The sequence below is a fragment of the Babylonia areolata genome, chromosome 6 (genome assembly GCF_041734735.1).
Source record: "Babylonia areolata isolate BAREFJ2019XMU chromosome 6, ASM4173473v1, whole genome shotgun sequence".
Classification (NCBI taxonomy): Eukaryota; Metazoa; Mollusca; class Gastropoda; order Neogastropoda; family Buccinidae; genus Babylonia; species Babylonia areolata.
In genome coordinates this window covers 23,093,501-23,118,989 of record NC_134881.1, presented here as the reverse complement: position 1 = coordinate 23,118,989, position 25,489 = coordinate 23,093,501, and the positions used below count along the sequence as shown (strand labels likewise).

The 25,489-nt window shown below is 40.2% G+C and overlaps 1 protein-coding gene across 2 annotated transcripts; it reads right to left on the bottom strand.

Annotated features, from left to right (window-relative positions):
* Positions 1-34: 34 nt before the first annotated feature.
* On the bottom strand, positions 35-19,037 carry LOC143282843 (heterogeneous nuclear ribonucleoprotein Q-like). Of its 2 annotated transcripts, none has more exons than XM_076588671.1 (12): positions 18,940-19,037; positions 14,757-14,913; positions 12,089-12,309; positions 11,437-11,547; positions 10,816-10,992; positions 9,946-10,081; positions 9,264-9,472; positions 7,074-7,247; positions 6,248-6,369; positions 5,550-5,632; positions 4,719-4,831; positions 35-1,322 (listed from the first exon to the last, which is right to left on the bottom strand). In XM_076588671.1, the coding sequence occupies exons 2-12, from the start codon at positions 14,911-14,913 to the stop codon at positions 957-959; spliced, it is 1,869 nt and encodes a 622-aa protein (XP_076444786.1). In that variant the 5' UTR covers positions 18,940-19,037; the 3' UTR covers positions 35-956. The 2 variants fall into 2 exon arrangements, with proteins under 2 accessions (XP_076444786.1, XP_076444789.1); XM_076588674.1 differs by having other exon boundaries at positions 1,097-1,322; positions 4,715-4,831.
* Positions 19,038-25,489: the final 6,452 nt, after the last annotated feature.

Genomic DNA, 25,489 nt, shown 5'->3' with positions numbered 1-25,489 from the left:
GCAGCATATACACATGCACACGAATAAAAACTCATTGTATCATTTTTCATGTGGTATTATTTAAAAATTGAACACATACACATGCGCCAGATACACATATGTGCTGCCAAATCGAACATCCAAATCTTATCTGAATTTAATGCTGGCGCACATACAAAGGCCATAAGCCTTCCTGTCATCTAATGGAAATACTTGAACAGTTTTTCTTTGGGGGTGGGGGATCAGCCGTAAGTTCCACACAAAAAAGTTCATTTCTGGGACAAGTTTAAAAAAAAAGGAAAAAAAAAGAAGAAAAAAAAGAAAAAAGAAACATAAAACAATTTAATAAAATGCAGCTAAATACATGAACGCAAAACAGCTACTGGGAGAGGTTAGTGAAAAAATTTTTAAAAAAGAAAAAAAAGAAGTGTCCTTTGCAGAGCTTTAAAATTTTCATCAAACTTAGTTCACCACAAAACAAGTACAGATCACACTGGATACTGATGAGATTTAAGTGCTTAAAAGCACATATCCATGATGCAGGACACCGCAAGGGCAAATCATTTGCCTGCATCAACTGGCTGCCTTGGGAGTTATACCAGCTGACATGGAAAGGTCTTACGTGGGGCCTTTCTTTAGTCTGTATGCACTTGCCATTCTCTTGTCCGGAACATATGTATACCCAAATTTCTCTGCTTAAATCTGATGAAAATATTTCTGCATGAAGGAGAAAACAAAAACGCATAAAGGTGTACAATTCTTTCCATGTTTTCAAAATTGAAATGAGCAAAAGACAAAATCGTTAACGTTTGAACTATGTACAACCCAGGAGAGAATTTGACCTACATTTTCTGTCCAAACTCTTTTGATCCTTCATCAAGTTGTCAACATTTTTATCTGTTCCAAATTCTAACTTTCTTTTTGCCACAATTTAAACCAGGTAAAAACGTTTTTGAAAGCTTTTGGGTTCAGGTTTTTCAGCCCCAATTCTGACCGAAGGAATCTTGGTACCACTGTGCATCGTTGCCTGAATAGTCATCATATCCACCACTGCCGTAACCGGTCTGGTCCAGAGGCTGCTGGGCAATGGGGCGGTTGCCCCAGTTGTCCTGTGTGCTTCGTCGTTTCGTCACACTCTGACTGAAGTCACTGCCTGCCTTCCTCTTTCCTCCCCTGGGCTGGACTGGCTGTCCCTTGAAGGGCGGGCCGCCACGTCCCCCTCTCAGCGAGCCCGCAGCAGGTCGAGGGACACGCCCTCTAGCGCCTGCCCCTCGTGCTCCCACCCCGCCGTGGACGGGAGGACCTCGCGGAGGAGGGCCACCAGCCCTGCTGACGCGCATAGGCTGCCAATAAAAGAGAAAAACATCTTAAGACATTTTATGTCCTAGGAGTAAGTCTTTCTAAAAGGTCACTAATCACAAACCAAATATTGTAAGGGAATCCAGGGCTCTTTTAAGGTTACCTATTCTGTAGTTACTCCAGTTCCTGTACTGTCTTCCAGTGTTAGCTATCACTTTTCAATAAATATGCAGTTATCCAAATAGTCTTGTTTTATCTATAGAATACCTGACATAAAATAAATTCCACCTCAATGGTGAAGAAGAAAACCTAAACACACGCTTCATGATTTATGAACCTGGCCAGAAATAAGAGTATCACTTGACGTGTGACACCACTGGACAAGCCTTGAGAATTCATACAACTTTTAAAATTGCGTCAACCATATATCCTTGTCAAAACCTGCCTTCCTACCCAAGTCTTCTCCTACACTCATGCCTGTTCTTATTCATCTTTCAAAAACACAGCAGAAGACAAAACAGCTGCCAAATGATCTAGCAGGGACATGAGAAAAGCCTTGGCAAAATGCCAATCAACAGCACACCAATTCTTACAAACTGTCATATTGCTCTCTCCTTCTTCCACTGGTTTGGAATAAAACAAAAAGAATGCCTTCCATCAGATTTCAAACCAATGGCTTCACCACACTGCTGTGACTGCCAATGGCTGCAACCTCAGAACTATCAATGGCTCATTGGAATTAAATTTTGTCTTTTATAACCCCCTAACAGATTCTTTTAAGTAAGGTCTAAACCAAAAACCCAAGAATTGGTCAGTGCGCCAATGCAGCACTGCACAGTGAGCTATTACAGATTGACACAACACATCAACAAAGATCTGCCAACCCTTTAACAGTCCTGAGAATCAACAACTGAGAAGACTGACAAAACACAAAGATTTGCCAACCCTTTTCCTGAGAATCAACAACTGAGAAGAGCAATCTAAAGTTCCGAACATGTAAAAAACGGTCCACTGACTTACGTTTCAAAGCTCTACAATATAAATTACAGAAGTTGTCTAAGCTTTCCAGCAACGACATAGGAAACAGCATCTTTGCTCATACCAGCGCTTCTCTTTACACGTTTTCGGAGCACATATTATGACCTGACCTAATGATGAATGGAAAAAAGGCAAAGGATTTTTTTTTTTTTTTTTTTACAAAGGCTCAATCGATCTTCCTTCTTCCCTATCACAGCTGTATTGCTTTCCTATTTGGAATGTACTATTTGTCAGAACAAGCCCACAGCATGGTCAACAGTATTGAAGGCAATGTTCTTGCCCATCAGAAACAAGGAACAGAAGGGTGTGTGTCGAAACTGTCTTCTTGCTCTTCATGTCATCCACAATAAACATGCAGAATCCAGGTCTAGCATGCCTGCTTCACTCTTTCCAGGACAAAACTAATGAACAAGTTCCTGAGATTACTGCTGAAGAACAATAAATTTAGCAGTTTCATTGAAATCTCAATTTATTAAATTGACACAATTCAAAAAAAGGTACAACATGCAAAACTACTGGGGCAAAACGAAGACAACAGACTGAGAAGACACTGCAACGTTTTCTGAAAGCCACAACTATGAACTCCACCAAGAAACTGCACAGACACCAAAACCAGCCAGTGTAACAATGAGGGGGGGGGAGATTAAAAAAACATGCAGATAAAAGGGGAGATGACCACACCACAAACATCGTAAGACGAACTAGCTTCCCGGGTATCTAGAGCAGAACAGTGAACCTGCTGCTGACTGGTATGCTGACATTTCAGACCAGTGTTACTCCGCATCACTACCACAGCCACACTGATGACAACTTGCAGAACAAGTCAACAATACCAATTAGAAACGACATCAACAGAACACCTCACTGCACATTGTGGACACAAGTAACACTGAAATTTCTTGTTTGGACAGTGGAAAGAAACAGCTACAGCTCAAACTAACTTCAAGTTCAAAATAACACATGAACACAATAATGCACAAGTGCATTCCATGAATACTTAATAGTTTGAGTTTGAAATGACATCAGAACAGAACACTTTAGTGAGTAAGTGCATAACTGATCATCTATATTATCTTATTGCAAAAAAGAAACAGCAACCTTCTCAAAACAATTTTGTCTGAAATCTGTGAAATAGATCAGGGCAACTGTTTGCGCAATAAGAATTACAGAACGATGATAGATTAGTGAAAATGTAGAGTGTATTGATAACGAGGCTGGCATCAGAATACCCCCCCCTGTCTAATCCTCTGAGAAAGCCAGGGGTCCAGGGGCTGCCCAAGCCCCTTTGGGGTAAAATGGGGGGGGTGGGGGTTAAATCTTGGTGGATGATGGAAGACATGAATACCAATGAAGATTGTGCTGCCACTTGTTTGCAAGTGTGCCAAAACAGAATGAGCCATTTAAAAATACTAAATATCAGGGCACCTACTGACGAAAATCAAAAATCCCTGAAATTTTGTGGGGGTCCGGGGGCATGTTGTCCCAGAAAAAATTTGAAATTTACATTTAAAATGTTGCAGTCTGATGAAAATTGGTGCAATCTGATGAAAATTGGAACACATTTCTAGCACTTCACTGTCATTATCATAAATCTACAATCCACATCTACAGGGGTGAAAGGCATTGATACATACCAGCACTTATCAGTATTCACCTTCAGTTTCAGTAGTGTCTCACAGTAACTATATTCCTTATCACTCTAACTCTAAACTCTTGCAGCTGCCACATGCTGAAATTTTGTTTCCTGATTTGTGGACCATTCTGATGCCTGAAAATGACTGTATTTACAGATATTTGCCTCACAAAAAGGAAACACCCCCTCACCCTGAATGTTTCTTGCCAGGACTTACATGTGCCACAACTGCAGCTCTTGCTTTCCTGAGCCTTAAAAACACCATTGTAAACAGCCACCAATGAAGATCCCATGAGTCCTCTGTTAAGCAGAAGCCAGAATATCTTGAGTCTGACCAGATATGTAAACAGAAGGGATGAAGCTAAAGCTTTGTTAAAGAAAAAGTCTGCGATTCACTGAAAGAAGCATGAATGCCTTGCGCTGCTCTATGTCTGATGTTCCAAGATAGATTCAGGCCTTTCCATAGCAGCTTTCATTTGTTTGTGCTCTTTTTTCAGTGGATGAACGGATTGTCTACTGGACATGCATATTGTGTGCAACTGGAAATCTGCGCACGTTGTCCACAGCACATGGGAATCACTGCAATCTGTAATGGAATAGTACATCTTGCAAAGACATGTAGATAAAGCTAAAATCCTAGCAACTACAACTTGACATTGGAAAAAAGGTAAACTGGTGACAAGACATTAACACTGCATGCTGGACAACACCTAACAATAACAAAAAGCCCTGGATCCCCTGGTACTGCCGGAGTTTTTTAGTAACTTACAGGGGGAGAGTATGGGCCATTCAAGCCTCGGCTGCGGGGCATTGGGGGTGGAGGTGGCAGAGGAGCATAACCCCCGTAGAAGTAGTCGTCCTCATAGTAGTCATCATAGTAATCTGTAATCAGACAAGAATAGCTCCTGTGAAAGCATTTATCCTTAGCCATCTGTAATCACACACAAAAACACCATTAACTAAAAGCAGAAAATGATCCATACATTTTATATACATATATATATATATATCAAGATAAAATGAGCCAATACATGTCAAGCTTTACAGGGGACGTGGAGGGTAAGGGGAATGTGTTCATCAGAAATAATCAAATTCTTCTGCTTTTTTTAAATATTTTTTTTAAAGAGCATAAAGAGATACTCTCTTTAAGTCCCACAGGCAAAGAACAGTGTTGCCACTTTTCAATCTGCACAGGCCTTCATATGTCAACCCCCCCCACCCAACCTTGAAAAACCTGTCACATAGTGCAGCCAATTCTTCAGCTGGTTAAAAACAGACTTCCAAAACCAAAGACTGATCAGACCATGCATTCTGTCATGTGGACATGGTACAGAAAATATTGTCTGCACTCAGAAAACCACTATGTGAGCATTTATTTCTTGGCTGTTGATGCCACTTCATTTCTTTTTGCAGATTTACCTCCTCAGGGAGATGGAGCCAAGAAAGAGGGACAGTCTTCATGACAGTTTAAAAAAAAAAAAAAAAAAAAAAAAAAAAAAAAAAAAAAAAGTAGAAACATAAACAGAGGTAAAATTGGGCCTTAAACTGAGCACCCCCCCCCCCCCCCTCCCACTTTACTTCATTTGATTCAAAACCTTACCAAGTGGTGGTGGGGGCAGCCTTCTCATTCCATGTGGAGGCATTGGTGGTCTGATAGGTGGAGGGCCATAGTAGTCATCCCATCTGCAGCAAGAGTAACATTTCAGAAAAATAAAGTTCTGAAGGGCAAAACTACATTGATTAGATTTAATTAACATTAACATTTGTAACATGCGATGAAAACCTGTACAGAGTAACAGAACATATTCACTGAAAATAAAAATAAATAAATACATAAATAAAATAAAATGAGAGTCAGAGAGAGAATTAACAGGTCTATCAACCCTGTCAAAGCCATACAGAGAAAACAAGTCAGTGCAATCAAGCAAAGTGTCGTCTTGCCAATATTCAAAGTAAGTGGCATAATAGTATGCATACCAGATGCAAAATGTGAGATGAAGTCATATCAGAAAACTGTAGATCATTTAAATCATTATCAAGCAATTCAAAATTTGACAGTGGTCACCTCATATAGTATCTACACCTTACTGCTTTGTTTTCCAAAACGTTCTAGAGAGAAAGGGGAAAAAAGTGTTTACATGGGGTACTGCAGGAACTGGAAAACTTTGTAAAGTTCTGAAATATATTAAGTCCTGAGCTCTTTAAAAACCCACATTTCAATGCATCTAATTTACCACTTTTGAGAGTTTCACAAATTCATACACACAGCCAACACACACGCAAATACTTGTTACTTACGCCGCGTAACCCTCTCTCAACAGTGTGCGCCTCTCCTGGTCACGCTGTTTCCTTTGTTCTTTCTTTTTATTTTCAGTTGGGGGCTTCGCCAAAGAGATGTCTATTGCCAGGCTGCCGATTTTCTGCAATAGTATTTAAAAAGTCAAGTTTAATGAAGAGGGCTGGGTAAAAGGGGAATACCAATAACATGAACTCGGAAGCATCAACAAAAAAGAGATATCCAGATTCACAGTGCTTCACACTTTAATCTCAAAGATGGGCAAAGGGCTATAAACTGTGTCACTTATCTATGTATTCTTCACTTGTCATCTTCATTTCAATATTCACATATACCGAATTGTTAGCCAATCAACAATTTTTTTTAAAAACAAAGAACAGTGTTGAGTCTACCTCACAAAGTTGATGAATTTGCAAGAAGGAAAACAATGAAATGCAAATTTCCTAACCTGGGTAGAAATTCAACATCTTCAAACCCAATTTCTTTGCGCTCATGTTCCTGAATCCTTTCAAGATCTTAAAAGAGAAAGAAAAAAACCAAAACTTTTCTGAATCACTTTTATTTTACGCAAAACGCAGAGAGAGAGAGAGAGAGAGAGAGAGAGAGAGAGAGAAACAGGTAACTCAGGTTTAGTAACAATATTTTGAAAACATGGAAATTATTATGGCATGATGGTAAAATTCTTCTATCTGCAGCTAATAGAGTCTTGAGATAATACATAAAGAAATAAAGACAGTACACTGTGATGTGCTTAGGTTTACTCTTGTTCAACTACTTTAATCCCTGTGTCTGTAAATCGAAAGTGTTAATTGAGGAAAATGATCTCACTTCTCCATTGAGCGTCTCCATTGCTGTGATGGCATCATCTCTCTCTTCAAAATGCACAAACCCGTAGTCCTTGATTTTTTTCACTCGCTCCACTTTTCCGAAGGATCCAAATTTTTCTTTGAGCTGATCTTCCGTAACATCTGAGGTGAGGTTGCGGACATACAACACCTTGACCTGAAATGAAAGCGAACATTCAAAGCCAAAATTATTCATTTTGTTGACATGTACACAATTATTCAAAAGCCAGTTTATGTAAATAATCTTTGATTGTTCAACAGCTGACATGCATTTACAATTACAAGCAAGCACAAGCACATTATCATTTCTATCAAATGAGCATGTTTTGTTCATATTACTGATTACTATCAGAAGCTAGGAAAATACATCTTTATGACCATGACATTTCATTCCTGGAGACACTTAAGTGACAGTTTAATACTTGTTAACTGGATTATACAGGTATTAGAGTACCCAAGAGTCCAACCTTCTAAGAAGGCAGAGGTATAAATAATAAATTATCGTCAGGGCGTGACAGCATGTGACTTTCCAAATATGGAACATGATGCGTGATGCCTGAGGAGGTTTGTCGCGTGTGTGTGAGCGACATACCTCGCGACAGGTTTCAAGCATCTGCGCGACAATGAAGCAAGGCATCAAAAACTGATGTGCGGCCGACGCGGACGCCCCTTGGGCAACGGGCCTAATCATCATCTGCATCATGAAGCATACTGCCAAAAAAAGCTGCCCCGAGAAAGACTGAATTGAGTGTTCAGCACAGTTGCAGTCTCTTCCATTCGGCACACACCCAAATCTTAGATATCCTTCAGTGTCCCTGGGCAACTTACCTGTTTCCTTTCTTGAATGTTATACAAGAGTGTGGTCCTTTCGAGTCAAATCAAGATTTGATCAATATTTGCATGTACAATCGCACTTTTACCTGCAGTGCTTAACTGTTTATATTTTGGTATTTGAGCAAATGTGTTTCATTTTGGGGGAAGCTATATTTTGTTTTGGGGAAATGTTTGTGTTTCCAAAACCCAACTTACAGATACTAGCAAATATAACATAACTATCTTTGTAGATTTGTTTCCAAACGCCATTTTGAACTTTGTCGCATATTTCGTTGGTAGAGTTCTGCTGCTGTGAATTATCAAAATTTAGCTTCTTTTCATAAGGATTGTTTTGTCAAAACACCGGATAAAGAAACCATGCAACTTTTGAAATTCTTTCTTTTTTTTTTTAAAATTAGTAATGAAAGAGTGATTTTGAGGGATACATTTCAAGAAATTTCAATGGGAGACAAATCTGATATGGATCTTGATCCAGTGATTGGTCTTCTTGCTGATATCAAAGATGAAATACATATTCAAATACTGGTATTTAAAAACATTTTTATATATTCAACAATAATAAAAGGCCGCTAAATTCACTGTTAAGTAAGTTCGTGGATTCTCTTTCACTGTATTTGCAAGAAGCATCTTTCTAAATATCTGACGCTTTCAATTTCACGTACATCACTGTTGTACACTTTTTTTTCCCCCTCTCTTCTTGTTCACAACAAAAATAAACAAAATAGTGTGCACAGAATATAAAACAACGACAATTTTGTTTGTACTCTAAACTTTGAAAATAACAATATGCCCTTTATCCATGACTTTCTGTGGCTCAACTCAAGCCCTGCGCCAAATCATTGCTTGGGGATTGAAAATTGTTCATCAAAAACATTTACATGTTCCTGCATGTGCATAAAAAGCAAGCAAAGGGAACTTGCTTCAACAGTATTTCTGGCTACGTCCAAATGTTTCAATTAAAAAAAATATATAAAAATTAAAAAAAAAAAACACACACACACAGTGAACTGCATTTTTCTCTGAGTGGATCTGCTGTTTTTGTTTCACCTGTACCAGTTCACATCAAACAGAAGAAGTAGAAGAAGAAGAAGTGGATTTGTGTGAAGAAGTGTCTTTAAAATTTCTGTAAATGGTGTGTTAAAAAAAACAACTAAAAAAACCTGTGTTCACATTTCTTTGTGGTTAGTGTATGTTAGAGTTTCTTGCCTTTGGTTAGTCATTCTCAGTAATATAGCACGAAGTAGTGAGGTAGGCAGAGTTAACTGGTAATAAGTGGAAAAGTAAGCTATATGAAACGAACAGCTATTAATTGGCACTTGTTTGATACGTAAACACGAACCTTGGACATGGTGTCTTCATCTGGTTCCTCCTGTGGGTCAGCCCAGTCGACAATGATGTCACACTGCCAGACCTTGACTCGCCCTGTCGACAGTTTCCTCTTGGCAGCAGAGGCATTTTTGTGATTGTCGAACTCCAAAAAGGCAAAACCTCGGTTCTTCAACTTGGGGTTGTCAGCTGATCCGTAGATGATCACATCTTTCAACCCTTCTGCAAATGTTTATCATTCTGGTTTTAGTTGATGATACATTGTTAATTCCTACAGGAGTTGGCAACATTCCACTAAGTCGTCAATCCTGAAACCACAACAATTCAAAATAGACAAGTATCAGAAATATCTCAAAAGATTTCAAGCATTCCTTTGTACTGTACTGCATAACTCTTTCCTTCGTTTAATTTTTTGGGTGTTTTTTTTCTTCTTCTTTTCTTTTAATTTTCTTTTCTACAAAGAAATATGTACAGAAATTTTGGAATTCCACAATATTTTCAACAAATTTCACAAACAATTCCTCAATTCTGCTGGGATGTGCATTATTTCAAGAAAGAAACAATTCATTTAACCAAAATGGCATCATCCCAACATAAAAGATGTTATGGTGACATCACTGTTATTGTTTTTTTTCTACAACTTTTCAATAAACTGTAAAAACAAGAAAAGACAGAATGATCTGTCAAAATAATACCTGTTCTTTTACCGAACTCTTCTTTTATCTCGTCCTTCGTTTTGTTTTTTGGAATATTGCCCACAAATAATCTCAAGTTGGCAATGGAAATATTTATCTTCAACTTCTTCGCCTTTCTGATTTCGTAACCGTCAAGCTGAAAGAAAATAATAAGTTTTTTTGAAAAATTTTGTTTTCAGGTCTGAAAAAGGAAATTTGAACATGGCCAAAACACTGAAAAAGTCTATAAAACATAACAGTAAAACACTTAGCAGTTTGTATATGCAGGAAGGTGAGAACTTTGCCGATGATGTGCACCGGAACTGTGTGACAAAAAGAAAAAGTCAATCAATCGAGTGTTTTTCATTTGATCTTACCAGGTGCACACATACACACACACGTTCAAAACACTGCTGAAGCTAATCCTATGAATGTAGACATCAACATCACAACAGGCTTCATTCACTTCAAAAAGCAATCACACACATCTCAAGCCTTCATTTCCATTACACACAGAATACAAACTTTTTGTACAGCAGTAATGGCACGCTCCTGATATGGTACAACAGTTCAATATCCAGCTATGTAAAAAAAATAAAAGACAGTGCTTTCATATATCTTGTAAAATCTGATTTGCTACATAATTCTCAGAACATGGTACCTGTATTCAGTGGAATCTACTAACATGAGTAAACCGCATCAATATTATGAACTAAAATAAAAATAACACACATTGATAAATTCATCTTACAATTTTACAATAACGCATTTCTGTTTTTTTTTGGGTTTTTTTTAACAAAATCTTTTTTTACCCCTCAAAAGCACCAACCAACCAATAAAGCAAGATAGCACTAAATCAAGCAGAATACATGACAAGTATGCAACATTCACCTGTTTCACAGCCTCAGTTGCTCCTTCCTTCTCACAGAATGTGACGAAGCAATAACCTCTGTTGAGGCCAGAGACAGGGTCCATCATGAGGCGCAAGTCCCAGATCTTACCACACTTTTCGAACAGTGGAACCAGTTCATCTTCAAACAACTCCCTTGGGATCTTCCCACAGAAAACCTTTCAAGGAAAAAAGAGTTCATGTTCTATTAATTTCAGATAATGTTGTGTACTGACAATTCAGACATGAAAACCCCAGATACATGTACATTTTGTAACACTTTCTGAGAAGCTCGTCAGAGGTTCTAGCCTTGGCGAAACATATACTGACACAAAATCAGAGAGAGAGAGAGAGAGAGAGGGAGAGGGAGAGAGAGAGGATACCCTCAAAAACAGAAACTAAGCCTGAATATCCAATTCCCCAGTGCATCCAAGAGTTAATGAATATGGGCGGACATAGTACTAAAGCAATATTAACAGTACAAAACATGCTGAGATCTTGTTCAGCCATTTCCTTCATCTTATGATGCCAGCTGGATGTACTATAATGGCATGCATGTTACAAGAAACTTTCATTGGAACAGAAAGGAGGTAGCAGTGTTGTAAGTTCTATTATTCACATACCTCATGTCCTGATCCAGGGGTTGGCTGGTCCCCCCAGTCTGGTGGAGGTCCACCATATTTCCTCTGTCCTGTTGTCACATCTAGGCTGTAGCCAGTCCTGTCCAAGATCTCCTGCAATGTAACATTATCATACCTTAATTTATCTGAATGCACTGAAATCAAGAGGAAGCTGAATTGACTGTTTAAAGTCTTGAATTCAGACAACTGATAAATGAAAACAAATTTGCTTCATCAGCCTTCTAGAATAAAGATAAAAGAAAGTGGACTTGTTTCCAGATAAGAATCTAACAAGTCTGAAATAATAAATGATGGCATGGATATTGATGGTGAAAAATACTACACACAGAGATTTTTACAAAAACACCCTTTTCAAAAGCAACACCAAAAAGGAAATTTTCTACCTAAACTTACGTTTAAATAACATACTGTGACCCACTAGTGCAGACTCCGGCAGGGGTCTGACATTCCTGTCCTGTGCAAACTACTATCCGCCTATGCGGAGAAAACGAAAGTAGCTATGACCAATAACCTTCCAGAAGTAACCTCTCCTCTGCCCCCCTGACTAGCGCCCTCTTTTTCCGGCAGAATTTCATCCTCAGAAAAGTAATGGTTCAAGATTATCTCGGAATACTGAAAATTCGTGACACCATACCTGAAGCTTTGCTGGATCTGGACCTTTTGCCTGACCAGATGCTCCACTTTTACTTTTGGATTTGAAGCTCTTCATCTGGCCACAGAGGTACGCACTCTTGTTGGTGACGTGTTCCAAGTTCTTGGTGCAAAACTCTTTCAACACCAAAATGGCGTCATTGGGGTTGTATTCTTTCAATGCATCAAGAGCTCTCTCGTCCAAGTCTGAATGACTCAATTTACCTGGGGAGGAAATTGTCAAAGAACATTTATTTCACTGGCTCCCACAGAAGCCACTGAACCAAAAAGGAAAACATTAAAATCAAATGTAAAAAACACAACTGACAAGTGGATTATTGTTTTAATATCTGCATAAAAATTAGCAGATGTTTCCCCAGGTTACTGTCCACACAGAATACCTCAAAAGACTGTCAAAACTAAGGCCATTTATTATTAAATTAAAAAAATAAATAAAAAATATTTTTTGGGGGGATAATTCAATCTCAATGTTGATCTGTTCTCATGTAGGGTTTAGGTTTCAGCAATGTAAGAGGGAATGGAACAAGAACAATAAAAAAACAAACAGGGAACTATAAAAAATCTACCCACACATTAAATACTCACAAAATTGTATTCTATTCTATATGCTTTGTCATCTGTTGCCGTTTATAGTAAAAAGCCACTACTGCCTTCAAAAATTTCTGGTATGGCATAGTAGTTGCTGCTTCATATTCTTGCATACTCGGTGTATTTTGTTTGGATATGATCAAGTAGAGCAGACTATTCCCTGTTTGCATAGCCAATGTCATCACACCACAGACACAATACTTTGCAACCCGCATCAACATCAACTGTTTATGTCAAATTGCCAATCTGAAAATATCAAGCCAGGCCCAGTCAAAATATCGACATCCTTTATTAAAGTCATTAAAGACCCACAAAGCAATACAGAAAAATCCCTGGAATACTAATCAAAATGCTGGCTTGCGGTTGGACAGTTTTTTGCTTGACCACTCCTGCTGTCGCTTCATTGACAGGCTGTCATGAGTCAAGGGAACCTATTTCTGGCTGCAACAGTGCAAGATTTGGGAAAGGAGTCTGGTCTGTTGATCTCGTTTACACTGAGCAGCAGTGTCCCAGTACCACTGTTTACTCTCACCCACACACACTACGCCTCATACCAGTTCAAACAACGGTCATAACTCGAGCTTCTGTGCCCCACCCTCTCTCTGTGTTGATTTGAGAAAAGCAATATTGCCATATTATGTTGCCTGTCGATTCTGCAATACCTGTAGTTTAACTGAAACTTTTTTCTGGCAAACATACATTTTTTTCCCCTTTCCGGTCCAATTATAAAATGCTAGTAGATTACTTCAAATGAAAAGCTGAATACCACAAGATATGTTTTTTCGTGCGTCTTTTTTTTCTTCTTTTTTTCGCGAGACAGTACTATAGTTTACTTTTTTTTTTTCTTTTTGACTGATCTTGCGGATTTCTCAACTTCAAATGATGAATGCCACTTTTTATATATATTAATTTTAATAAGTTTAATACATGTTCTTCGTATGTCTGTCCCTGGCTATCACACACACACTCGCTCGCTCATTCTCTGCCTCTTTCTTGCACACTCATTCTTTCTTGCACAAACTGAATTCCAGACATCAGCGGCCAGATGCCCCGTGAACTGGCCGGCAGGGTTTTCATTGTCGCGTGTTTACTTAGACTGAAGGCGGCTGCTAAACTTAGACCCTACATGAAGGGTATATGGTCAGGATTGGTCCACCTCCGTCCTTTTCACTGACAGAGTGAATTTAAAATTTGGATGTAGGCCAACACAGAATTATTTTCTGAAACTTGCTGAGAAATTTTGCATTAGATTTTTATTCATAAGTTAGGGCAACATAAAAAATATACTTATGCAAACTTACAGCTGTGTTTATGGCCTGGCATTATGTTTATTTCTGTGATGAAAAATCGATGTGGAGCTGTCATTTTCCCATCAGAACCCGAAAAGGAAAAGCTGAAGACAAACCTCTTTTTATTTTTACATTGTTTTTTTAATTAATTAATTAATTAATTAATCTTTTTTTTTTCTTTTTTTTTTTTAAATTGGTCTTTAACACAAACTGTAAATCCTCATGGTTGGAGTCAGTGAACCAATCAAGTCACTTTTGCATGGAAACAAATGACACAGTGAAGCCACCTCTTCAACAGATAGAAGTTTTATTTTTGATGGCTCACCAATCAAGAAAATACAGCGATTAGATAGTAGACTTCTTCTGCGTTCGTGGGCTGCAACTCCCACATTCACTCGTATGCACATGAGTGGGCTTTAACATGTATGACCGTTTTTACCCCGCCATGTAGGCAGCCATACTCCGTTTTCGGGGGTGTGCATGCTGGGTATGTTCTTGTTTCCATAACCCACCAAACACTGACATGGATTACAGTATCTTTAATGTGCGTATTTGATCTTCTGCTTGCATATACACACGAAGGGGTTTCAGGCACTAGCAGGTCTGCACATATGTTGACATGGGAGATCATAAAAATCTCCACCTTTACCCACCAGGCGCCGTCACCGTGATTCGAACCCAGGACCTCAGATTGACAGTCCAACGCTTTAACCACTCGGCTATTGCGCCCGTCGAAAGTAGTAGACAAATTCAGTTATGACATCACTTTAATACCTGTTCCGTAGATCTTGATCAGTTCCTTTGCAACGGTCTTGCTAATTCCATATTCTGTCAGCTTGTTGAAATTTTCAAGGTTCTCTCCTTCCAGACTGCTGTCTCCTTGTTTCTCCTGAGATGGCTGATCAATGCCATTTTCATCATCAGCTGACATCTGAAAGCAGAAAAAATTTACAGTTCAGACATGTAATTAGACATGTCCTACAAATCCAACAAGCCCAAGCCTGTTGCACTAGTAAAAAATTGAGTCGCCAACGTAGCACTCTACAGATCTAGCATTGAACTATCCAACACCAACTAACATGGTCAAATGCAACACTATTATAGTATCAGCCCTGAAAGCGTGAACAGATAAATTGATTGGCATATCACAAAAAAGTGCAAACTCAAAAGACTCCCATTCAACAAAACTGTATTCCAAACCAGAACAGACACAATGCAAAATCCCTAATCCATAAACACCAATTCCTTCTTGGTAAAGTCACTTTAGTAATCAGGTTCCCCCACCCCCTTTAACCCATTCAACGCTGTGAAGTTTACAGCCTAGGCAGTTTTCCCCATCATTTTACTGTGGTAAAAATAAAAAAATACACTGAAATCAACTGGTTATTCTTTCAAATTGACAAGTGTTCACAAAGTCCGGAATACTGTAAAAGGAAGTTCCCTTTGCTTGCAGTTCATAAGTAGGAAAATGGAAACCATTCTAATGTAACTAATTTGAAGCCCAATCAATTCTCAGGAGCACAGTTGAATGACAAAAGCAAAATAAAGTAAAGGGTTTCAAGACCAACTCTCACAATATAAAAATAGCTGCTGCATACAAGAAGACTGGGCCGACATTTGGCTAATATCTCCAACAAGCAACAGGACCTCATGGTATCTCACATTTGCGAAGTAAACTAACAATGAAGTGGTGTGTACATGTTCCCTACTCAGCAGGACCAGCAATGATCATCTTGCAAGGGATAGTCAAAAAAAGCTTGCGACTAAGAAGACAGAGTAAGAGGTAGACAATTTCCAAAAATGGACAGGTGTGAACAGTCAACCAGAGACTTGCTTCTTATTCACAAACACACTCGTGTGTTAGTGGCAAGGGAGTGAGGGGCAAAGGTGAGAAGTACATGCATGCACAAAGAACGAAGTAGCTGGACGCTGATCCTTGATCGATACAAAGCTCTGTACTTCACTGAGATCCAGACGAAAAGGAGGAGTTTGTATTAAACTCCATGTTTGGTGATACATATACTTACCATGTCAAACTGATGCAAACTAGGCCTATCGGTTTGCTCTGCTTGGCCAAATTTTGTGTGGCTAACAGTGAAAAGACGAGCCGTCTTTCCCGATCCGCTCTTAGCCAATCAATTGCCTCTAAAAGCTATAAGCGCTGAATCATTCCGTGGCCATCGAAGAAAATGCCCCATGAGAACCACGGCGGAGACGCGGGGACGGACGGGCGGGCATTCGAGTTTGACATGGTAAGTATATGTATCACCAAACATGGAGTATAATACAAACTCATCCTTTTGGTGTCATATACTGTACCATGTCTAACTGATACAGAATTTAAAGCAAATGGAGGAGGGCAACGCCTACTGGTTCGTATGGGGAGCCCTTGTAACCGAGATGGCAGTGTTAGCCGCGACAAAGAAATCCCCTTGGAACCGTCAGCCCTGGTCATAAGGAAATCCCTGAGGTAGAAGTTGATGAAGGGATTCTCAGACCGCCAGAAGGCTGCCTCCAAGACAAGCAGCAGTGGCACTGAGTGCTGGAAAGCAGCCGAAGTAGCTATGGCCCACACTTCGTGTGCTCTGGGATTAAGACAGCTGATATCCCTGTGTGCACGAGAGTAGGCTCTACAAATGACTTGGGAAACCCAGTGGGAAATGGTGCCTGCAGCGATGTCTTTCTTGTAATTCTCATTGAGGGAGATGAGAAGACGCCTCAGAGAAGAACGCCTATGGCGAGACCTATCCCAATAGTATTTGAGACACCGAACAAGGCAGAGATGCCTATCCTCATCATCTTGGGCAAGAATATCAGACAAAGGTCTGATACTCAGAGAGGGGGAAGGGACCTCAGGGTTTTGGTTCTTAGCCAGAAACTGGAAGGAAACGAAGAGTGATGGAACCATCTCTGTGGAAGGCCAGATCTTGTGGCATTCCACTAAGACCATGAATCTCGTCATTAATCATTATATATAATTTTGGTGGGAGTTTGTTGGTATTTTTGGTGAAAGATTTGGCAAATACAGTCAGGAGGTGCCGAGGGTCACATGACCTATCTGTGGATCAAAAGTTTGATTTCTGGTTGGCCTCTGTATGCGGGTTCTTTCAGTTATAGTGAAAAGGACAGAAGCGAAAGAAAACTCCAGAGTCAAGAAAGGTCTGCACAGACTTTCATGGACTGATATTTGAATGTTACATCTGTTAATTATTCGGGACCGATGTCGAGCTGTTCGCTGCACACTGATCGAGGACTGATGCCCAGCGCCGGCCCACAAACGAACAGGCATAAAGTGGGAAGCAGATTCTATCTTTACCTCACAACAAAGTGAAAGTTGCTCTGAAGGATACTTACTACTTAAGCCTTCACTAATAAGTGAACACCTTGACACTCTTGCCACAAGGTGGAAAGAAAAATGAAGTAGCTGGGCATCAATCCTCGATCGATACGAAGCTCTGTGCTTTACTGAAATCCCGATGAAACTGTCATTGATTGCCATCGGTAATCGTTTCATACGATTATTTTAGTGGGAGTTCGTCAGTAAATTTAAACAATGGCTGGTGCTGGACATCATCCTCAATCGATATGCAACAAACAGCTCGACATCAGTCCCGAACAATAAACACATGCAACGTTCAATTCTTGGACAATGAAAGTATGCAAACCTTTCATGTTTCTCGAGTTTGCTTTCGCTGCTGTCCCGCATGAACTTTTCACTACAATGGCTTCATTTACAGATGGGTCACGTGACCCTCAACACCTCATCCTGACTATATTTGCCACCAGAATGACCAACGAACTCCCACTATTTAAATTTTTTTTATTTTTTATTCACCAATGAACTCCACCAAAATTATCGTGTGTAACCATTACCGATGTCGTTCAATGGCACTTTCACCAGGATCTCTATGAAGTTTGCATCCATCGTCATCGAGGATCAATCGAGGATCATCCTGAGGATCGACACCCAGCTACTTTGAGAAAAAAAAGAAGTGAAAGTTCGTTGGTGGGAGATTTGACAAATATATTGAACGTTACATCTGTTAATTGTTCGGGACCGATAACGAGCTGTTCGCTGCACAATGTTGCTGCACATCGATCGAGGATCGATGCCCAGCGCCGGCCAAAAAACCCCGCATCTTCCAAGCCTGTCTCTGTCTGAGAACCTCACCCAACTAACGTGCAAGAAATGTGCCGCTGGCATTATCAGTCGATGAAGACAGAGGCGTGTTTCTAGTTAAACGCTAGTTGGGCAAGGTTCTTGCGAGATATGCTAGGAAGGCTAATGCCCTCCGGGCCAAAAGAGTGGAGATGTAACTTGGGCAATAGTCGGACACGATAGTGAATACTTTTAAAAATTATCTTGACAGGCACAGAATTTTAAATACAAAACCTGTCTAGATATTTTGTGATGAACTGACAAGCAATGCGCACTCGTTGGAAAATTATCATTATGATCTGTGGGGGACTCCTTTTCTTCTCCATTACAAGCGGGCAAAAGGCCTTTCACGCCTACACGCCTTGATATTGATATGATATGTTTATGACTATCATTCAAAGACACGGGAGGGGGGCCGGAGGGGGGGAGGAGGGAGCGTCACGCGTGTTTGTTTTGTTTCTGGTTTGAACTGATATAACCCCAAATATTTTCCAGATAAGATACCAAACTCAACATTAGCGTAATGTCAATTAAAGTACAAATGCAAGTTAACTTATTGATAAGTTTTACAGTCTGAAAATCCGAAAACATTCTGAACAGTCGGACGACGCCAAATTGAGCGCCATGTTCTGACACACACATCCACATGTATTCGGCATTTGGCGATTCATTTCAGGTAGTTGGGTTCTGACAAATGCAATAGCATTCAGATTCAGCAATCAAATACGGTCTATGACAATGCAATGAATACAAATCAGAAGCATCATTTACCTTTGCTTCTGGACTTCAAGAACTTACTTTGTTTCTGCAGCACGGTCTTTCCCTTCGAGAAAAACAATGGCGGCTTGTGTCACGTGACGCACGGGGTTTACAACTTCCCAGTCATGGACGACTCGGGGGGGGGGGGGGGGGAGCGGGAGTTGTCAAGCCGAAGAGAACTTGATTGTCGACTTACTTCGAATGTCCGGATGTTGCCGTCATGTGGCGGAGAAGCACCTTCACTAGAAAAAGCCGCTGTTGCCGGTAAAGGGGGTGTAAAATTTACACTGAGAGATAGCTTGACCTTCGATGGCCGGATTAACTCTGTTCATCAGTACCTTTCTGTTTAAAGAAAACCCGAACAACAACCGAAAAAAAAACAACCCCTCTTCTTTCTGTTTTTGCGGTTTCACGAATCGACAGTCAGTGTGTGTGTGTGTGTGTGTGTGTGTGTGTGTGTGTGTGTGTCAGTGCGTGTGTGCAGTGTGTGTTGAAATGCAGCGTTGGATGTTGAGTTAGACGTTAAATTCCGAGGCTGTAAGTTTGGCCGCCGGCCCTTGTTCCTTGGAGATGTCAGTCAAGCACAGCCAGTCTCTGCGGATGACGGCGTGTCGAGACAGAGTTGAAAGCTTGCTCTGTGTGGGCATTGGCCTTGGGGAGGGGGGTGGGGGGTGGATGGGGGGGGGGGGGGGGGGGGGATCAGTGTGTCAAATCAATGGTGTTTGGTGTGCTGTGTCGGGAACCGTCTGTCCCTGCCCCTTCACCAACACCCTCACCTCTCAGTTCCCCAACCGCCGCTCTCCTGATCTTCGTTACCTGTTATTTTTTTCACAACCCACTGCCTGAACGTCATGCGTGACAGACTGATTTAACTTTACTGAGTATGGCAGACCCACTTTTGGATTGGGCTTTGTTTTGTTTTTTGAAGTAGACAATGATTTCTTTTTTCAATGGACATTCAAGTTTGATTTTAATCTTAACAAAGAAAGTTCTTTTCTTTCCCCCAAAACACATGTCAGTGTTGATTGAAGAATATAATGAAAAAACAACAACATACTTACAGGACAATAACTGATAAGCCCGGCCTGCGGCAGCACACACACACACACACACACACACACACACACACACTTGGCGCGCGCACACACACACACACACACACACACACACACACACACACACGCATGTGCGCGAATGCGGCCACTGGTCTGGTTGCTATGCGTTTTGATGATTTCTCACTGAGTCATATAACCGGCGATAGTCAAACCGTCCTCAACTTTTTCACGAAGTAATAGTAGGTATAACAACCCAGTTTTTCACGATGTAGGTATAACAGCTTTTTCACGATGTAGGTATAACAACTGCTTTTTCACGAAGTAGTAGGTACAACAGCTCAGTTTTTCACGATGTACTGAGGTATAACAGCTTTTTCACGAGGTAGGTATAACTTTTTCACGACTGATGTAGGTATAACAACTTTTTCACGACTGATGTAGGTATAACAACTTTTTCACGATGTAGGTATAACAACTTTTTGACGACTGATGTAGGTATAACAACTTTTTCACGACTGATGTAGGTATAACAACTTTTTCACGATGTAGGCATAACAAACGTTTTCACGATGTAGGTATAACAGCTTTTTCACGATGTAGGCATAACAAATTTATTCTAATATCATCATCTTGGATGAACAGACTGTAGATAAATAAACGAAACGAGGCATAACAAACTTTTTCACGATGTAGGTATAACAACTTTTTCATGGTGATGTAGGTATGACAACGTTTTCATGATGTAGGTATAACGGCTTTTTCACGAAGAAGTAGTTATAACAACTTTTTCATGAAGTAGGTATAACAACTGACTGTGACAGCTTTTTCATGATGTAGGTATGACAACTTTTTCATGAAGTGGGTATAACAGCTTTTTCACGATGTAGGTATGACAACTTTTTCATGAAGTGGGTATAACAGCTTTTTCACGATGTAGGTATGACAACTTTTTCATGAAGTGGGTACAGCAGCTTTTTGATGATGAAGGTCAGTATGACAACTTTTTCATGAAGTGGGTATAACAGCTTTTTCATGATGTAGGTATAATAGCTTTTTCACAATGTGGGTATAACAGCTTTTTCATGAAATAGGTATAACAGCTTTATCATGAAGTAGGTATAACAGCACAGCTTTTTCATGAAGTAGGTATAAAAACTTTTTCATAAAATAGGTATAACAGTTTTTTCACGATGTAGGTATAACAACTTTTTCATGAAGTTGTTAGGCTGTAACAACTTTTTCATGAAGTTGTTAGGCTGTAACAACTTTTTCATGAAGTAGGTATAACAACTTTTCCATGAAGTAGCTATAACAGCTTTTTCACGATGTAGGTATCACAGCTTTTTCATGAAGTAGGTATAACAACTTTTTCATGAAGTAGCTTTAACAACTTTTTCATGAAGTAGCTATAACAACTTTTTCACGATGTAGGTATCACAGCTTTTTCACGATGTAGGTATAACAACTTTTTCATGAAGTAGCTATAACAACTTTTTCACGATGTAGGTATCACAGCTTTTTCATGAAATACTAGTATAACAGCTTTTTCACGATGTAGGTATCACAGCTTTTTCATGAAGTAGGTATAACAACTTTTTCATGAAGTAGCTATAACAACTTTTTCATGAAGTAGCTATAACAGCTTTTTCACGATGTAGGTATAACAGCTTTTTCACAATGTAGGTATAACAACTTTTTCATGAAGTTGTTAGGCTGTAACAACTTTTTCACGAAGTAGGTATGTTATATTGTGCCAGCAGTGTCACCCCCACCACCCACACTCTGTCCCTTTCCCTCCCCATCCCTTCAGCCCCCCCCACCCCCCTCCTTCTTATCTCCCTTCCTGCTCTTTCCAAAGTCCAGTCTTCGAGGTCGCGCCGATACCTGCGCCACCCTCCCTCCTTCCACCCTCCCGCACCCCCCACTCCCTAGTCGGCGCCTTTGGTCCACGACACCGCATCACCCGCCCCAGTCGTTGAAACACGTGCGGTTATGTGACGTCTGCCGCAATCCCCGTGCTGAGCAGAACATCCCGTGTGGCGGCCTGTCTTTCAAGTCGTTCCCCATCTCCCCTTCCACGAACGCAGCCGACGTAGATGGCGGGACTTCGGAACGTAAACTAGGGAAAATTATGCTAATGCGGACTTTGATCAAGCCGGCTAACATGCCGAGAGTTGTATTGTCCTGTCTCCCCAATCTCTTTGTGACGTAAACGGGTGAACTTGTCATCATAGAATGTGTATAGACAAGTGGGTTGAATTGTAGCGAATCAGATCAATCTGTTGAATTGGACGAACTGGGATTAAGCAGTGAATCTGTCAGTCATTCACATAGCGTCACTAGGACAAGCAAAGATTGGTTATTTCAGTTCAACTAGTTGGGGGAGTGAGTGCTGTAGCTTGCATTAGTATGCACAGTATGTTGTGGGAAGGGATAAAACCAGTCAGCACAGCCAGTTCTTAGCTGTCTCCCAGAAGAACTGACTGACACAGGGTGACTGACTGATCAGTGATGTGAGGAGCAAGGAAATCCCTGTTGGGCTGTGTGCTGCTTATAGGTGCTGCTTTAGGTGTAGGGTGAACTTTTTACTGTGTGCTGTATTGTAAAGTAAACACTCTATAAAAACCACTCCATGTGGCCCTGCTATTGGTGTGAGGAGAGAGTGAGTGAGTGCATGATTAGTTGATCCTATATCCTCCCCTCTCTCTCTCTCTCTTGGAATAGAACTGAACCACACTCACAAAACAATTTTTTTTTACAGGTATAACAACTTTTCCATGAAGTAGCTATAACAACTTTTTCACGATGTAGATATCACAGCTTTTTCACGATGTAGGTATAACAACTTTTTCATGAAGTAGCTATAACAACTTTTTCACGATGTAGGTATCACAGCTTTTTCATGAAATACTAGTATAACAGCTTTTTCACGATGTAGGTATCACAGCTTTTTCATGAAGTAGGTATAACAACTTTTCCATGAAGTAGCTATAACAACTTTTTCACGATGTAGGTATAACAACTTTTTCAGGAAGTAACTATAACAACTTTTTCACGATGTAGGTATCACAGCTTTTTCACGATGTAGGTATGACAACTTTTTCACGAAGTAGCTATCACAACTTTTTCACGATGTAGGTATCACAGCTTTTTCACGATGTAGGTATAACAACTTTTTCACGAAGTAGCTATAACAACTTTTTCACGATGTAGGTATCACAGCTTTTTCACGATGTTGATATCACAGCTTTTTCATGAAGTAACATGAGGCAGGTAAACGGGGGCCAACCAATCCATGCCAGGTAGTTTATGACAGGAGCATACAGAAGCACATTCTGTGACACACTGAGTTACACCTTTTCCACCAAAAGGATAGCTGACACTGAGCGATCGAGGCTGGTTGTATATCTTTGTGACTTTGTATCCACATCAGTCACACACACACACACACACACACACAGAGTCGCCGATGCGGCGTCTCGATCTCCGGCTTTAAGTTTGTCCGCAAGTCCGAGCCTGAGAAGGTTACCGTGGCCCGTCCCCCCCTCCACCCCCCCAGGAATGAACTCAAGTTGAAGTAGACTGCAGTCTTAAAATGTTTTTCGGTGCCTGCCGTGCTGAACTCATTTTTACGTGTTCCCAAGAAAAAACAATCCAAACCCTAGTCATAAATCATACTTCTATAAAAGAAATCACCACATATATTCAGTTTTTCAATATGGTCTTTTCTATCGGAACTGATAACTTGAATATCCAGAATTGAAAGATCTTCATTCATTCTTCCACTCAATTAAGGCTTGTATTGGCATACAATCAAATCTTCGACGAACACTGAATCAACGTAAAATTGTCCTGTCGTTTTATTTCATCACTTCACTGAGTATCATTCTTTTCGAAATAATTCTTATGCCGACAGAGACCCGCCATTTCTTCCGAGGCTATCTTCTTTTACCATTACCAGGTCCACTTTAACAGATACACTAAACAAATGTAAATGTGAGTCATGGCGGATACATAAAACTGCCGTGTCCACTACTTAATCATCAACAGCAAACAAGAGCACACTAGATAATTATCGCCCCAGTAAAATCACATTCTTGAAATATTTGTATCTCTCTCCCGGCGGCACCGAAGTGCCGCGGCCGCTCACAGTCTCCCCTCTCCGAGTCTCAACCTGCCACGCCCCCACCACTCAGTGACGCACGCCGGCGGCCGTAAAAATACAAGCGCATGTGTGCACCTTGCTCACGGGTGACCTGACACACACACACACACTGGCACTGACACCACACACACACACACACACACACACACACATATATATATATATATCCTAGTACATGTACACACATGTTACCACTAGTCACAACCATGCACGCAAGTTTTAGACTAGTGACGAGCCCATTTCTTCTGATACAGTAACTGCATTTTAGCACCCTAAATTCTGGAACCTATTTTACGGCACATTTTGTGCATGTATGAAACGATATTAGCACTGATTAGTGGATGTTATAACCCATTTTCAGTGGATTTCGACTCTCAAGTTATTTTGTAAGTTATTTTACTTTGATGCGGATTCAGACACTAAACTAGCGTGCCACCATCTTGCTTTTTCCGGTTTGGTCCCACAAATCATGACTAGAGAGGCAAGGCCTTCAAGACTCACTTGTGATAAATTAAGTCCCCTAGCATTAATTACAGAGTAATTTCCCTTTTTTACTATCTGCACCAAAACGTTTGCAAAATAAATAAAAATTCCATGCTTAGCAAAAGAAGTTCCTGTTTGAACAAAAAATGATAATAATGACTCCTCTTGTTGTTGTGTCAGAATAAGAGGTCAAAGTGCCAAGTTTAGAGAATACAAAAAATATATATATAACAGTAAATGCAGTTTGCATATAATTAGGATTCTTCTTTTATTTTTTTTGGTGCCCATCCCATAGGTGCAATATTGTTTTAAACAGGATGACTGGAAAGAACTGAATTTTTCCTATTTTTATGCCAAATTTGGTGTCAACTGACAAAGTATTTGCAGAGAAAATTTCAGTGTTAAAGTTTACCACGGACACACAGACACACGGACACACACACACACACACAGACAACCGAGCACCGGGTTAAAACATAGACTCACTTTGTTTACGCGAGTCAAAAATGTAACTGACCAACAAGTGCAATAATTTGGGACGCTAAAACAGGACATTATGATATGATATAACATTTCCCTGGATATGCTCCTCAGGAAACACTAGCTGAGAGCTGTAATAGCAAAATCAACTCCATGTCTTCTTGCCCAACTGCCATGAACCAAAAGAACCATGCTCAAATACTAAACAAGATGGTGAATTACCAACACAGAGGCATGTTCGTTCGTTCTTTTGTTTAACGTCTTTTCACAAGTGATATTAGACGAGGGTAAAAAAAAAATCGAAGGAGGGAAAAGAAATTACTTGTGTTCGCATGCGAGTGTGTGTGTGTGTGTGTGTGTATTACTCCAATGCTGTGATTATTATTAGTAGAAGAGAGAGAGAGAA